Below are 17,912 nucleotides of genomic sequence, written 5' to 3' on the forward strand. Positions count from 1 at the left end.
TTCTCTTAAGTATGTCTTACCAGTTAATAAATATAAGTACTTTTTAGATAGGCATTAGATTTGGGATACTTGAAAATACTCTGTGTATTAAAAAACATCCAACATTTAATCCCCATGTTTAGAATTAACTACTCTCTCACTGTTCATATTTGAGAGCAAAAAGCCCCAAAGATTCTCCAACTAGATTGGATCTTCTAGTTTTAGAATCTGAGATAGCTGGAGAGACAAGGAAAGGCCTGGGAATCAAGGCCCTCATTTTAATCTTGGCCCTACCACCTGCTATGGGATCTTGGGTAAGTCACATTATTTTTAATGTTCTGCTTCCTCATCTGTAAAATGAGGGAGTGCTGGCATTCTAAGGGTGCCCCTGCCAACCAGTTCTCCAATTCACGTCTTAACGGTCTCTCAAACCGTGTCCGTCCTGGGGTCAACAAGGATATTTAACCTCTTTGAATGACCTCAAGCACCAGCCACAGTGTTTGGGGTAACACTGGTTTCTGTGCCCCTTGAATTTGTCCGTTGTTCTTAGTTGCCGGTTGCCTTAATATAAAGTGCCACAAGATGGCACTATAATAGGCTTTTCATTGAGATTTCACGTTGTACTCCCAGATTTGTTTATTGATAGCTTTTTATAACATACTTCAGTAGTGAAGCGTATCAGTAGTAAATGTATGCCCATGTCAATGGCATGATTCTTTCATTAAAGTTTTTAATCTTCCCAGATACTGTAATAAACCGTGATCACTTGAATAAAATAGAATCTTTATTCCTTTGTACCCTATATGCCTACAGTTTGTGTAACTTTCATTCTATTCAACACCATTTTTACTTAGAAACCTACAATGTAGATTGTAATTTTCCTATGTTCCCACCCTGGAAAACTATGACTAGGGCTTGGTTCCGCTGCCAATTGGCTGTAGCTATGGACAGTGCTCTTTAGCTTGGTATGTGGTATAATTCCAACAGACTGACTGCCCTGTTTTGTGAAATACAGGGGCTGCTAGCATTGGAAAGGGCCTTGGAGGAATGTTGTTCTCAAGATTTGGACGTTCATCTACATCACAGCCATCTGAGACATCAAAAGACTCCATTGAGGATGAGAAGAAGTCGGTTGGCTCACTTCCCACTACCACTGTGGCTACACAGACCCTTCCACATAGCAGTTCTGGCTTTCTGGATTCTGCATGTTAGTTCATACTTTTCTTTCCTTAAGTTAATACTATATCTCTTACAACTTGAGGGAGGGGAAGATTTAGATACTAACAGTAGCAGTCAACTCTAAAATCTAAAGCATGAATTAGTTATTTTTAAAAAGAACTTTTCCTCTGATTATATTTTTTATTTTTTTTGAGAGAGAGAGAGCATGTAAGCATGGGATGAGCAGAGAGAGAGAGGGCAGGGGTGAGGGAAAGGGAGAGAGAGAGAGACAGAGAATCCCAAGCAAGCTCCATGCTTAGCATGGAGCCTGATGCGGGGCTCAGTCTCACAACTGTGAGATCATGACCTGAGCTGAAATCAAGAATTGGACACTTAACCAAAAGAGCCACCAGGTACCCCTGATTATATTTTTAAGTATAATTCCCAGGTAAATGCAGTTTTACTCTCTGCATTGGTGAATTAAGAGTTAAGAACATTAATAATCAGGGCCTTGTGGCTCAAGGATCTTAAACATCAAGCAAAAAACAAATCTCTTCGGGGTAAAGCACCTCTCATTTTTATAAAGTAGATTTAAAAAAAAAATGGTCTTCTCAGCCTTAAAAATTCATGTAACTGCTTCAAACCTCTGCTGTGTATATTCTTGATACTTTTTTTTTTTTTTTTTTTAAGTTGAGACCATTGTATATTTTATCTCCTTTTCTTGTAGGACAAGAACCTAACTGAGTCACATTTTCCTGTAATGACTCTGGCCCAGGTTATTGCTCAACTGTAATTGGGCAACTTGTTAGTGATGACTTTTGCCTTAATCTTGGGGGCTTCTGAACGAAAAATGCCATGAATGGGCTTCTGTGTTTATCTGGTTATATATTTAAAAGCAGTGTAGGCAGGTGGTCTGTGTGTGAGTGTAGTTAACATCTTTCAGGACACATGGTTTTTGTTCTTTAGGAAATACTGTGTTTTCTTTTATATATATATATATAAATTCCTTTTTTTTGAATACTCTTTTTTTCTTTCATAGTTTATTGTCAAGTTGGACTCTATATAACACCCAATTCTTGATACTTTTTAAAAGCTGCTCTGCCAAAGCCATCCTCCTGCTAAGTTCACAGTTCAACTCATCCAACCAAATTACAAAGACCTTCAAGCTTATACTGTATTGGGTCTGCTGTGTGCTTTCTAACCCTATCCCAGCTACCTAGTGTAAAGTAGATATTCAAGAAATGAATGAATGAATGGGTAATTATGCTGGACTTAGCATTAGAATGGAGCTTTATTTAATTTTTTCCAGTAGATTTCTAAGGTTTAAAGTCTTGAATACTTGTGAAACTCTTATATATTTAATATATATTTAATCCCAAGGGTCTAAATTTGAGCCTTATTTTTATGTCCATAAAATAAGACTACTAAGTCCTATTTTTTCTTTGACTTAAGAAATAATAAAGAAATAAAGAAATGTGGCTTCTGAAACTAGCTTTTTGCAACTATAACAAGCAGGGAAAACTTTCTTTCTCTATAAATGTTTAAATAGATTTTATTTCAGATACTTGTTGCCTTGTTTTCTTGCTGTGTCTGCTACTCTAAATTTTAAAATGACCAGTATCCATTGGCATCCATCAAACAAACAAAAAGTTCAGGTGTGGTGGTCCTAGAGGCTGGATCTTTCTCCACAGTAAGCCCCATTCCAGGAGCAATTATGCTGGACATTCCTGAGTCAGACGTTTCTACTCAGAGCAATAGCATTCTTTTAACTTAATCCTATTTATGTGAGACTCTGAGTACTAAAAATTTATAATTGTAAGCCTTTTGAACACTGCCTAGAAAATTCATTTTAGATTTTGATATTTGTATAAAATTCATTTTTTAATTTTCTTATTGCTGACTTAAGCTTTCACTTCTACTTCATCAGAAATGTGGCTGTAAAAATACAAAATTCTGTTGTGACATGCAGAGGTCACAGCTCTGAAGTTTCTGAGGAAAAATAGTTTCAAAGAATTTTGTAAGATGACAAGTAAAAAGTCACAATTCCTTATTATGTTAATGCATGTGATGCTAGTAAACATGAGGTGACTGAAGGAACAAGAAGAATGAAGTGGGATTTGAGCTCCCGTGAAAGGGTAATGAAGACATAGAGAATCCATAGGATCTGAGGGAAGAAAGCTGTTTTTTGAGGTCTTTTAACTATTTAACATAGTAATTTCAAAATGATAACAGAGAAATCTGTTTCTTCTTTCAGAACAACAGGTAATAGAGGTGCTCAGCTGCATTGCATCATTATATTTTGATAGCTTAACACAATACATTTTCTGTCAGTCTTGCATATAAATTCTTTATTGCTCCTAATGGTAAATTCCTTGTCGACTATAGACTCCACTAAATATGAGCTAATCATGAGTCCTAGTTACATATATTTATCTCTAGACATAGATGTAACTATTAAAATTAAACTACTATAGTAGAATTCCACCTTTTAAATCAGATTCTCAAGATTTGCCTTACTAATTGTTAGACTTACTTGTTAGACTTTTGCTTTATAATGCACTCTTCTTTGTAATCCTGATTTGGACGTTTCTTATGTCATAGTTGACATATTATGCACATAGTGGCTCTATCTTGCGAATCATAAAACCTTTCTTCCTTAAGCCTTCATTCTGGGATTTGGTCATTGTGGTTAGGTGATTCTGGCATCCTTCCTTTCTTCCTTCTGCTCACATTGATTGCCTCAGTTCCTGATAACCTTTATTCTGAAGCTACCGACTTCAGTTCTCTTGCTTTTTGAGGGTAAGATGGACACAGGCTTAGAAATCATGACCCATCAGGGTTTGTCTCTTTGAATAGTATGTGTTGTCCATTGAAACCACTTTATTCTCATCAAGTTTGAGTATTGATAGCTATTCTTCTTAGATAGCTATTCTTCATTTCTTTTGAAAAGTCCAGCCTTATTTGCAGTGGTTTTATGGTTTCATTTCTTATACCCCCTAATGTTTGTAACCTATAATGAAAAGAAAATATCTGTTTCTTTTAGCATTGTTTTGCCTCTAGGTGAGAACTTAAATGAGGTATTAATTTTGGGGATATCTAGGTGTTAACAGATTATGACATTGTATTTCAAAGTTAATGATGCTTACATTTTCCATGAAAGAGCTCTCCGTAAGAACCAAAGTGTGTACTTCTTTATGCTAGGTTTAATCAGCATATTTGGGAGCGTTGTTCTAACTTTTGGCCACTACATCATTGAAGGCCCTTTGTAACCATCAGCCAACACTTTACAGCATCTTGTGTTTTTTTTTTCACAGATTTCAGACTTCAGGAATCGTTCTTTAATCTCCCACAACTTCTTTTTCCGGAAAATGTAATGCAGAATAAAGATAATACCCTCGGTATGGTATATGTCAGGAATAGCATTCAGAATACAATAAAAATGATCTACTTAGAGGTCTTCTGCTCACTGAAAAATTGCATCAGTTCTTCTGTAAGATCAGCTTGAATGTTACCATTATAGACTATTTGATATGTATTTTCTTCCTATATATTCTAACCTTAAATAGTAGTGGTCCCGAAACCCAAGTATTGATTAGTCACTTAATGTGCTAAAATGATACTCCTACACGTTCCTACAAAGAAGGAACCTTTTAGAGAGAGGAGAAAAGCGTTAGGTCATTTTCCTTCTTTATTGTCCCAAAGGCTTCAAAGAGGTTCACTGTTCTTTACATGTAAGACATTTAGATACAAAGTTTCATAGTGTAAGAAATGTAATTATTCCTAGTTATTTCAGGTATCAGTACCATTACTACTTAGGGCTGTATGTGTGCCTAGCTGCTGCTATCTGGTTTCAACACAAAAATTTAATGTTCTTTAAGAAGGGTAGGTTTGCATTTAAAAAGTTATTATTGGATACAAGAGATATCTTCAATCTCTTAATTTTTAGCAGATTCTAAATCTACCACTAAGGATTAATCTTATTTTAAGGCCATTTTTATCATTAACTTTCATTCCTTTTTCCACAGCTCCTCTCACTTTCCTTTTTTTTTTAATATTGGATTTTGTCTTTAACCAAATGTTACAGGTTTTTCCTTGGATTTTTAACCACATTGAATTTTACAACTTCTCTATGTAATTGCTAATTTCCCTACATATTTTTCTATTTTCGAAAAAACTTATTGATGGAAATTCCAAAACAGTATTTTAATACAACAGACTGATTTGCATTTTTATGCTCCCGAGTAACAGTTTGTGTTGATGTGATTTCATGAATTTCCCTTAAGGAATGATCTTATATAAGTGCTCTCTCTGGCCCCTGCTCATGTAACAGTGAGTCACACCCATGAAGAAATTATTTGACTTGCTTTTTGCATATTTAATTCAACAAAGAGAAGTTAATCCACTCATTTATCCTGCATTCAAGTAGCCCTTATATGTACTATCTTAAAATCATCCCAGCCATCTAAACATAACTACACCAAACTGATTCAAATGGTAATATGTGTATGGCTCTATTTCTCCTCCCCTGCCTTTTTGCATTTAACAGTCATTTGTTAAATGTTTACCATGAGCCAAGGTACCAAGATAGCCACTCGAAACGATACCAAAATGAAACAGACTTCAGTACCGCCCATAAAGATAGTAAATGCTAGTGTGGAAGCTGAGCATTTTCTAGAGAAAATATATTTACCTAGTGGAGATGTAGATAGCTACATAAATATTTATAATATATGGTATATGTGATGAGACACATAACAAAGGGAGAGGTAAAGGACTCTATCAGTTCTAAGGAATGAGAAAATGCTTTCACCTAGAAAAATTATAAAAGGCTCTGTGGAGGTAGGATTTGGACATGCAGAGATGAAAAGACATTTCAGGGAGATGAAACAGCACAAGCAAAAGCACAGGGTATGTAGAGGTATGTACGTAGTTAGTTTTCTTTGAGAAGATCCAAGGATGATTGGAAGAGAATAGTTCTGAATATGATTTGAAAAGTTTCTTAAACCAGATTGTAGAGGGCCATCTCCTGGAGTTTTTGTATTCAAGATTTACCCACAAAGCCCACCTGTTAACAAATGTTAGGTATTTGAATATCTTTCGGGATAGATTAGTGTTGGGAAATTATTTTGGCAGATGTGAAAACTGATTATAAAGCCTGTTTTATAATCAGTTTTCATATCAAGGGCAGTCAGAGAATGTTCATAAGTATATTTGATAATATATCAAGGATAGAGAATATTCTTAAATCTATTTGAAATTATAACAGTTCACAAAATATAAATATTCCTTGATGTCAAACACCTAACCACATGAAATTTATAGCTGCTCTGAGGCAACACAGAAATAAGAATAATTTAACCAGCAAGAACTTTTTTACTATGAAGAAGTTTTGCTAGTCATTTGAAAATACAATTTGCTTTACTGGTATTTTTCTTGGTGTCTGCCTATAGCCAAAAATCATGCAATTATGGCCAGAATTAATACTTACAAATAAGGTCACTTTTAAGATTGATTAAGTTTTTAAACATTTCTCTCCAGGGAAGTCAAGATGTTTCCATTAAGCAGTAGAAACCTGTCCAGGTAGCACACATTTTAAGACTAAGATACTCACTTTCTATTCACATGTGTTATGTTTTTAAATACCATATCCATGTGGACAAGCCTTGTGCAGAGAGTTCTCTGGTAAAAGCACAGTCCTGATGTCACTTTACCTCTGTATTTCACAAATTGCAGACATTCACTCTGGGAGTAGGAAGGGAAATAGGCCTTTATGCCAGACTGCCCAGAGAAGAACTCCCCATGTTTTAAGGCCGTATAAGGCAACTGCTGATGACTGTTACGATCCAACAGTATTTGTCTCAGTTGTACTTCTCTTCAGTTCAGAATCTGATTCCTTTCTCTGTGGATAGAGGAAGTCAAGCCCTTAAGGCACTCAAAGCAAGAACAAAGGGACATAGTGATGATCTTATGTTTTTCTTTCTCTTTGACCTAACTCAGTGGTCAAACTAGGAAAAACTACAAGCTGTGTTGTACCAGTGAGTTAAAGTAGGAAAACTAGGAGAAAACTACCAGCTTTGTTGTACCACTCATTTTTGATATGCCCATAGTGAGAAAATAGGTCCAAGACAACTCCATATAGATTGGGGCCTATTTTGGGCAAGAGCTCATCTCACAGCAGATAAAGAATGGTACTGCCTTCTAGATCCTTGTTCCTTTGGGAATTCTGTGATCTACGTAAAAGGAAGAGAGATGAGACACAGGCCCACCTTATCCCATCCATCTGCCAGCAGAACCAACACCTGTGAGGTCACCTGCGCTGGCAGCCACACTACCTGCTGTAAACCTTGTAAGGTGAATGAGAGACTGAAACAGATTCATCGGGTCCAGGCTAGCTACCTAATTCCCGTTGTGATGAGGACAGCCTACACATGAATACCAAGGGTTAGAGATGGCAAATCTAGTTAACCACACTAAGTCCCTATAGGTGATAAGAATGACAAGGGCATATAGTAAGACAGTAATTAAGTTCAGCATTTGAGTGTCTAGTATATGAAAGGCAGTGTTTCACAACAGTAATAGCATTTAAGAATAAATTTCAGGCACATAAAATCAAAGCCAAAGAATACTTGTTATAACAAAAAATTTCCCTTTTTTTTTTTTTTACTTTAAAACAGCAATTCAACTTAAGGCTGTTGGACTAGGGAGACACTCTGCAGTGGAATCTTAAAGTAGAAATTATAACCTGGTGGTCTTTGCCAATATTAATGTGTATGTTTCTCATCTCTTCAGTTTTTCCTTTTATTTCTCCTCTTTCCTTTATAACTAACTCCAGCTTGACTTCTCTTCTTCATGCTTGAGAATTCCAGTTTCCTCGTTTTTCATCTTCCTGTATCTTGTGCCAGAATGTGCCTACAAATCGAATTCAAATTTCCCATGGAATACGAGAGATAAAAGATTCAGACATTACTACCCCACAGTTCCACATATGGATTTCAGCTATTTATTATGTATTATGTATTTGCTTCTTGTAATTTTATTGAGAAAAATAGAAGTTTAAAAAAAATTGTAAATATATTTTACAAGTGTTTTATAACCGAATTGGTAGTTATTCTGCTTAAGGGTAACCTTAAAATATAGAGATAGACCAATGGGCATTCCTTGTCAGAAAAGCATAGTTGAATAGAAAAATAACAACTCTATGCACTTTTAAATCACTAAAAGATATCGGCACAAAGTACCCATTTAAAGTAAGCAGTAGCTAAACATTTATATGAAATTATTCTCTGGAGTGATAGGATTTCCTGTCTGCAATTACCAAATTCCCAGTGTAAAGAAAAACCCAACTTTTTCTCCAGTCTCCTTGATTTTTGCCACCTTTACTTGCTAAGTCCATCTTTTGGCACTCTGAACAAAGATTTGGGTGTTCTTTGTTTTTAAGATAATTCCTTCAAAGTCGTATATAGCTCACTGACAGTTTTTAAGGAGTTCCTAAAGAGATTAAGGTATTATTTTTCTAAGTGTTGTATCTCTAAGGACTTACTAAATGAATCCTTTGCAATTCTCTCATAGCCTTGATTTTTCTCCAACAGATATTGCTAGGCCTTTTGTGGCTTTTAGAAAAAGACTTGATTGAATTCACTGAATTGTTTGAGAACAGCACTGTTATAAATGAAGTCCTTCCAGGGATCACCACTATTCCTCCTGGTTTAACTGTCCCAGCCACCCAGTGGATTCTTTATCGAACAGACATTTATTGAGCGCTTGTATGTCTCAGGCACATGAGGCCCTGTTGACGGCATGGGGACTAGGCTGTGCCACGGAGGCCACATGGGCAGGAAAACAGTCTAGGACTACAAAAAGTAACCAGAGACCGAGGTGATGGAGAGGGCCTATAGGTGACCTCCTGCACTCCCAGACAGTATTGCATAGAAGCCTGGCCCACACTTTTGCCAGAGGGCTGTTGTCCTTATTTTACAGATTAGGAGCAAAGATTAAATGGGAAAGCTAGGATTTGAGTCCATTTCCTTTACTCCAAATATGTTCTGTGAATTGTTTTTTTGTTTTATTCCTTTATTATTCCATATTGACCTAAGCATACAAAGGAAAGGACTCTACCAAATAGAATCCTGAGCTATTGAAGTTGTCTTGGGTGGTTTTTTTTCCTCCATGAGATTAGAGTGGAAAGTCACTTAAAGAGGAAGAAAAAATAGGATAATTAAACAAATCCTTTCTGTTAGCTAACTTTTTATTCTCCAACTCTAGGTAAAGTCTATATCTAGAACATATTGTAATACTTATTTCTTTGTTTGACTTTCTTTTCTTTTCAGTGGAATTGGATCACAGAATTGATTTTGAACTCCGAGAAGGCCTTGTGGAAAGCCGCTACTGGTCAGCTGTCACATCTCATACCGCCTATTGGTCATCCTTGGATGTTGCTCTCTTTCTTTTAACCTTCATGTACAAACATGAGCACGATAATAATGCAAAACCCAATTTAGATCCAATCTGAACTCTTGAAGGACACTAATGGCCTAAAACTGATTTCTTCTGTTAAAATATGTGTGTCAAGATATGATGGAGATTTCAGGTTTAAGTGTGTTTCAGTTTTGTTTAGGGCAAGGAATGTTTGAATTTAAAAGCACTTTATTTAAAAAACAAATATTTTTTCAGTCTGAAAGAAGTTATTTACACTTTTCATCATTTTAATTATGAATTTGACAGACCACCCTGCAGAGAATGAAGCAAGACCTGGAATTGAGTTTGGGTGAACTACAACGTTGTAAATCACAATCTAATTTCTCCCAAATATAAAGACATATTAATGAGTTGAATCTAATGTATTAACCAAAATGTGTTGTAAATCTAAAATGGTCAAGATCCAGTGTAGTTTGCATAAAGATCACAAGGTGGTATCACTGTTGTCGATTTCTGCGAAAGCTTCTATTTCCATAGTTCCTTTGAAAGAAGAGGATAACAGATTTTAAGGTGTTTTTGAATTTAACTTGCTTAGAAAAACTAATGCTAAAAAAGAAACAATATTTGAACTACTGTATTTATAATTTATTACCTCTAACTGCTTTATTTCAATACATGAAACATTACATTTTTTAAAATGTCTCGAACAATTTAAGAACCACATTTCTTTTCTATAGTGTCAAGATCCTTGTCTTTCCTCAAAACTCCATCTTTGTACTCTTCAGATGAATATATAGACACTGAGGCATACTTTCAGTATTTTTTTTTTCATTAAAAACTTGTGGTTTCACATAAATAACACTAGTTCAATGATTTTAAAAAAAAAATTGAACTTTTTGTTATGTTACATGTACCTCAGAGAAAGCAAAAGTTTTCTAAATTTGACACAAAATACTCCCTCATGGCTATATTTCATTAACCTTATGGGAAAATTAGTAAACAACTTTCGAGTGGTGAATACAACAACTGTTTTAGCTATATAAACATCTTTGTGCCAAACAATTAACGTATATAAAGCTATGGAGTGCCACTCACAGATTTTACTTGTGAAGTGTTTAAGGAAACGTGTTGAGACACAGGGCACAATAGATCAGGATTCCAAGGCACTGGAAGAGTTTTCCTCTGCTGTGATGGTCTCCACAGTGCTTTTCATCTGAGGAGCTCAAAGTGCTTTAAGATTCAGTCATCTATGTAGTACTCCTCGAGGTAAGTAAATGAGTGTTTTCCTCCTGTTTTGTGTTAATACACTAAGGCACCAGAACATTAAAATGTGCCTTGAATTAGATTACAGAGCAAATAGAAGAGCTCACATTGAAGCTAGGCTGTATTCTTTTATATGCTGTTCAGTGACCAGTGATTCCCATGTGACCTCTTAGTTTGCAGACAGTAAGAATAACAACGCAAGTTGCAATACGTAATTTGGAGAAAAGACTGTGAAGCCAATATTTTGCCCTACTTGTCGTATATGTTCTGTGGTTCTCACATACAAAAGAGGAGTTAATTAGAGGGGACCAGTAGCCATCTCTTCCGCAGCCAGCCCTCACTTCTGAGTGGCTTCCACTAGGTTCCATGTAAGGTGCTGTCTTTGCTTATCTTCCAAGGATTTTCTTAGCTACCCAATAATTGCTGTCACACCGGGAGCAAAGTTGGTCAGTCGCGCATCTCACCCCCCCTTCTTTATAAAAAGTCATGGAATCTGTGGGCTCACCTGTAGGTTTTCCTGAGCACCATCAGTCCCTTGTCCTGGGCTTTCATTGCATTTGCACAATGTAAAGCACTTTGTTTTACTGCTTAAAAAGTTCCCAAAGCCCCATGACCAAATATGTGGCTCTTGCTATAAAAGGCTTTTGATGAGATCTTAGCAAAGCTGAAACAATCTCTTTCGAATTTCGAGGCTCCTGTGAACTCAGGTCACTTTCATACCCTGTTTTATTTCGTATGTCTGATTTAGTTCTCAGGAAAACTAAACTGCTGTCTCATGACTGTATCATTAAAGGTACTTTGAGCATACGTTGCTGTCGGTGGTGTGACACTCAACTGTCTAAGAGCTTTAAGGGATTCACTCTTAGCCACTATAATGTGAAGAGTCCTTTTTCCTCGGGAGAGTAAGTCTATCAAACCTTTTAATTTGAAATGGAGTAAAAAGAAAAAGATATTCCCATAGCTATAGCAGATTATCTGCTTCTCATTTTCCATGTTGAGAAAACAAAGCCAAATTTAATCACGTGGAGTTTATCTGAGTTCTTGAAAAGAGCAACATGTAAAACGCCCTTTTCAAAATTAGCTATTCTGGATTCCTTAACAGGTGTTTGTTTTCAATTTCATCAATAGAGAATAGAGATGGTGATCTTGATTTGATAGTACTCTTCTTGTTTCCATGTCTCTGCATGTTATCATGGAATGTACTTGTATATACTCAAGTAATATACAGAGTATGTGTAATTCCGGCTTGATTTAGAAGCTAAGTCCGTTACTGAGTAACATTTTGCAACTTTATTCCAGCAAGTACTAAATTGGCCAAAAAGCTCTGTTTTTGATACCATTAAAAATTTATTCTCTATTTTGTGTACATGCTATGATGATTCTTCGGAGTACTGGTCAGATCATTCGATTTTAATCCAGTTAGAGTCCCAAGAATTACCAAAATTTAGAATAAGGAGAAGGTTTTGGATTAAATCTTACCTTATTTTTACTCTGAAATTAACCTTTGCTAAAGCCTTTTGTTACTTCATAACTTTATTTTCTTTTAATTTTTTTAAATATTTATTTTTGAGAGACAGAGACAGAGCGTGAGCCGGGGAGGGGAAGAGAGAGAAGGAGACACAGAATCTGAAGCAGGCTGCAGGCTCTGAGCTGTCAGCACAGAGCCCGATGTGGGACTCGAACCCATGAACCGTGAGATCATGACCTGAACCGAACTCAGACACTCAACTGACTAAGCCACCCAGGCGCCCCTCCTAACTTTATTTTCAGAGTAGTTATGCTTATGTTAAAATCCAACATTACTCTATTATAGAACATAATTATAAGATATATTGGGCTTCCCAAGAACTACTCCTTTATAAAATGTGAAGCAAGCCTTATGAATCTTACTTTATACCTCTTTCTATTAAAGCACATCTGTCAGCCTTTGGAAATTTTCACACTCCACATGTTCTATAGAAGCCTTCAGACTGTGAGGTGTGAACATTCATCCTCATTCTCTTTTTCTCTCTGTTGTTTCCTTTTTGGGGGCTGAGTTATCCTAGTCTATAAGGCATTTATTTCACACACCAGATGCCAGGTTTGTATTCCCCTGCAGAGTAGCCAGGGAAAGGAACTGTCAGTGCAATATCATAGTTCGCCACTCAGTTCAGTGATGGCACCTGACCCCTTAAAGTGGAGCAGACCAGACCTAGAGGTTTCACTGTAAGGCCTACAGTAGAGGAAAAATAATTGAATAGCTTTCTGATAAATTAGGTTGGTAAATATTTCTGTCTTCTCAGCTACTACATTTGGACAATTGAGAAAATTGAGTATGTCTTAAAAGTATTTTTTAAATGTCTTTTTAAGTTTATTTAAGTAATTTCTATACCCATTGTGGGGCTCGAACCCACACCTTGAGAGCAAGAGTTGCATGCTCTTCTGACTGAGCCAGCCAGGTGTCCCTGTCTTAAAAGTATTTTTAAACAGTCCTGTTTGCATGGAAATGGAGCTAAAGAAGAAACCATGTGACACTAAGGAAGGGTCAAGGCAGAGCTAAAAAGAGCATATAGTAATCATACACTAGGGAAAGAACTAGAATTTTACTAAATTGAGTGTTGGCCAGTCTACTTCTGTGGATATTCTCAAGTTGTCTCTTACCCATTTTCTGCTGTCATTCCTGGACCTCAAGCCTCTGCAAGGAATTGGATGGTCCTTGGGCTGAATTTGAAACACCAGCATTAAATATTTTTATGGTTAGGTTTGGGCAATATGTTAATTTCTTGATGTTTTCTAATAACTTACATGAAAAACTTTTGCTGTACCTACAAAGAGCAGATTTGGCAGGAAGCACCCCCACTGAACTCTTAGCTCTATTTCCTCTAGATTGGTCTAAAGAGCCCACACAGCCTACACTGTCTTCCTAAATATTCTTCTTTTGCATCGGTCAAGGGGAAAGGAAGTTGCAAGGAAATAAGTATTGAGTTTAGAGCAGTGTACAGAATGGCAGGATCTAGAATTTCATCTCAGAGTTCTTATTTAGTAGATGCTAGTGCTGTGATGAGAACAGCCTCGGTTATATACGTCCTGTTTCGGTCTTCAGTCGATGTTTCTGATAATTATCAAAGAATCGTAAAATTTCAGGGTTTATACAGACTTTAGAGGTCCAACCCTGTTTCAGTTTCATGTGAACATTTAAATAGCATAAAGTCATGAAAAGTAAAGCCAGAGGCAGCCCATGTGGGTCAGCACAAAGACTCAATGAAAGACACAGCTTCAGAGAAGGGAAATGATGGAGTCTATAAGGAAAAGTAACCACTAACGATAGAATTCTAAAGCTGGGAGCAGCGTAGATTCTAAAGCTGGGAGCAGCATAGAGATCAGTGTTTCCCAAAGCATGTTCTGCAAATGTCAACAGATGGTTTGGTTTTTTTCCTCCCCAGAAAATATGTTTGGGAAATGCCAATTAAATAATCCTTTACAGCAAGACTTTGGGAGTCTTTGATACACTAAATCCAGTAAGAATCTATCTGGTACTGTTGGGGATCGGGGTAGGGAAGTCTTTTGAAACTTGTTTAACCAGACTTTTTTTTTTTTTTTTTTAAATTGCGTCTTCAAGAAACAATCACATTTTATTACTTCATTTTACAGAGATTTGCTCCTCCATGTGATTTCTTCATCTGACAAGTGACCACCCCACCCTGTACCAGCACGTGGCCAGCCAACGACAGAGTCAGAATTAGAACCTAGTCCTCACCCCTGCACCCCCCCACCCCACCCCAGCACTGCCTGGTTCCTTCCCAGTACTGCCTGTTTCCTTCCCCTACTAGATTGGGAACTTTTGAGGAGCAGAAACTACATCTCTTAGTTTTTGTGCATCCTCCCCACCCCACCCACAGTCCTCCTGTGTAATCTGAAGCTTTATTGGCTGCAGGCTCTTGACAAGTGGCTCCAGGCATGTGAGTGCCCAGTTGGTCTCCTTTGTTTCCAAGGCGCCCATTAAAAAGTGCTACCAGATCAGGACAAGAGGGCCTCTCAGGTTGCAGACTCAACATACTCAAGAAAAAGAAAAACAAAAGAACGAAAAAATTAAGAAAAAAAGGATACCCCGAAAACTTTTATTAGTTTTCCATTTTGGTGACAAATGCAAACTTGGTAAGGAAGTTGCCTAGCATTAAATGTTTGATATGCCTTTCACTCCCTTCCTTAGTGTTTGTATGTTGGCCTTTTATCAATTCATGACAAGTCTCTACTAAAACTGTTCCAACATAAGTTAACTAATAGAAATGTTTTAAGTACTTTTTGAAGATCAGGAAAATTTTTGATGCTGCTGTGGGTGGGTGTGCGCTTTTTCCCCCCCCCCCCCAGATAATCTCTTGGCAGATAGCAGGAACTTTTCCTCTGCCTTTGTGTTTGAATAAGGGTGGGAGCGTGCTTAGTATTGTCTGTTACCTTATGGTTTTTCATTTATTCGTAACTTGTTTCCTCCCCACCCTACAGTTGTCAGGCTATGTTGGGAAGTCACTCTTTAGGAAGATTACATCTGGTCTCCTGTTGGAGTAAGATGAAAAACAAGTGTAGTAGCACTTCACCTTTAATGCTTTCTCCTAGAAAACATCGAGCAGCATTCATACCCTCCCTTGACTACACCCACACGCACTACCTTCTCTGCTTGGTCTCTGAAATATTTGATGCCCTGTGAGATTTGTCATAAAAAAAAAATAATAACTATTTTTGGTTCTAAGGCTGTCATAATCCAAACTCTGCCAGTAAGAGTCTGGGGAGCTCTGTGCTTGTTGCTGCTAGGTACATTTCTCAGAAGCAGCCAGTGCTAGGGCTCTCCCGAAACCCTGACGTTGTCTCCTTTTTTTCAGCTTCTGTGACCTCTTCTAATGTTCGCTCACCCACTCTCCCTAACACTACGGAATGCTGTTAGTGGCTGTAGTAACAACTCTTAGAAGGTGGTCTTTCTCTTTTTCCTCTCATTTTTAATAGTCAAGAAAGGTTAATTTTCTCAGAAATGAATTTTTGCAGAAGTGTTATTCCTATTTTATCTCTGCAGAGATCTACTTGCATGGTAAAAAAAAAAACAAAAAGAAACAATTTTCATTTTTAGAATTGTTCAGTTTTGACTTTTCTCAGTTGGAGCTAGTGCATGCACATTTAATAATGTCAGAGAAGTGGGGGGGGGGGGTGAGTAAAATGTAGCTTTCTCCCAGATTATACCATGTTTCTCTAGCTGAATTGATCCATTCATTATCTCTTTTACCAGGGGCAAGTAATTGTGCCCTATAGTAACAGCTTGAAAGAGTAGACTGTTCTAAGCATTCTTAGGAACATAATCCTGATCCTATACAGTTTATGGTAATCTTCCCCAAAAGTTTATGAAGGGTAAAAGATACTAAAATCTACACATTCATGGGCTATGGCCACAATACCGCCCCCAACTAGGAGGGTTGGTGGCCACAGGGACACACTGACTCCTTCAAGAACATCTAAAATAACATGTATAGACTGAGATTGGCACATTCAGATTTTATACAGTATAATTCATTCACAATTTACCAGTCCAGAGTTCAAAAGATATGACCATAGTTCTCAAGCTTTCAGGCTAATTTGAATATGTGATAAATGATAGAAAATTAACCCCAATAACCCATGCAGAGATTAGCTACATGCTAGCATGGTTCCACTTCCCATTCCCCTCCCATTGGTTGGTACCACAGTGACTGGAAAGTAGGGTTTTAGATGTATGTTGTAAGAATCCAGGAATTTCAGTGCTGGACAAAAGTAATTCCCTAATGGGGTATTGACCTTAGATTGGGAAACAAGTGGTCAGGATGTCAGGACTATATATAGAATTGAGGCGAGACAGTGTGGACTGGAGAAGGAAAAGGCAAGTGGGACTGGAAGAGGAGACTTGGTGCATGGTTCTGAGAGTCTGACAGCTTTAGATATTCCAGAAAAGTTAGCCAAGAGTTATGTATCTAAGAAAGGGGAGCCCTTTGACGACTCCCATTTATCAGTGCAGGCTCTCTATGATCTAGCCTATCCTAACTCTCCTGCCTGATCCACTGCCTTTCTCTGGCAATCAAATTTCTGTCCCAGCAAACTGCGTCCCATTGGCCTACCAGTGCATGCGTTTTAGTTTGTATAATAGTTACCTGCTGCATTTGTCTGCCCAACATCCTACTCATTCTCTTTGTGGGTCTTCTCTATCTTCTTATGAAGTATAGCCCTGCCCACTTTATATGATCCTAATAGAACTGCAAATCCTGCAAAAGTCTTCTTGCAACCTTTCCTGTATCTAGTTAAAATTACATTCTGCTTTGTATGAGTCCCTGTCAACACAGCTCCATCCTAGCACTGTTTGTACTCTGGCCAGGCGATGGGTACAGTGATTAGCCTGGAGCTAGGCACCTGACCAAAACTAGACTGAGCAGAGGCTCTCCATGAGATCTTATTTGCTGGCCCTAACAAGCAGATAGCCTTCTATGACTATTAACTACAATCCAGTGTGATATGAACATGAAGCTATCTGTGGCCAAACTCCACCCCTTCCTCCTGCAGCATAGATTATGTCCATCTGCTATGGGAGAGAAGACAGCATACACACATGAACAGGGTCAAGAGTTCCGGAAGAGCGGAAGCCAGATTTCCCAGTTACACTTTCCTTGTATTTGTGTAAACTATTTTGAGATGCATTGCTGTCTCTTGGAAACGGAAAAGTTCAAATTAATGATCACTTGACCAAAAATAGCCTCCACATCCCTAATGGAAATTCTGTCTTTGAGGACAATGTCTTATGAAGCCTTTCCTCAGTCCTCTGGTTGAAATTAATTACTGCCCGTGAGCCACATGCCATAGTCTTTTCAGGATGCTACAGCAAAAATAGCATAACGCGGATGCCTTATAAACATTTCTCACAGTTCTGGAGGCTAAGAAGTCCAAGACCATGACACCAGCAGATTTGGTGTCTGGTGAGGGTCTGCTTCCTCACTCACATAAGGAGGAAGGGGCAAGGGCTCTCTGGAATCTCTTTTATAAGGGCACTAATCCGATATGAGTGATCTCCACCCTATCACCTAATCTCTTCCCAAAGGCCCCACCTCTAAACT

The 17,912-nt window shown here is 37.6% G+C and overlaps 1 protein-coding gene across 2 annotated transcripts in view; it reads left to right on the forward strand.

Annotated features, from left to right (window-relative positions):
* Window positions 1-12,172, forward strand: part of DDHD1 (DDHD domain containing 1) — a 97,324-nt gene extending 85,152 nt beyond the window's left edge. The window contains exons 11-13 of one of the 2 annotated variants that reach the window (XM_039240466.1): window positions 995-1,186; window positions 4,452-4,535; window positions 9,465-12,172. In XM_039240466.1, the coding sequence (XP_039096397.1) occupies window positions 995-1,186; window positions 4,452-4,535; window positions 9,465-9,646 (458 nt within the window). In that variant the 3' untranslated portion in view covers window positions 9,647-12,172. The remainder of the gene's footprint in view (window positions 1-994; window positions 1,187-4,451; window positions 4,536-9,464) is intronic. The other variant, XM_039240467.1, reaches the window with a different exon arrangement.
* The last annotated feature ends 5,740 nt before the right edge of the window (window positions 12,173-17,912 follow it).

This window comes from Hyaena hyaena, unplaced genomic scaffold, assembly GCF_003009895.1.
Source record: "Hyaena hyaena isolate Hyena2069 unplaced genomic scaffold, ASM300989v1 scaffold_175, whole genome shotgun sequence".
Taxonomy (NCBI): domain Eukaryota; kingdom Metazoa; phylum Chordata; class Mammalia; order Carnivora; family Hyaenidae; genus Hyaena; species Hyaena hyaena.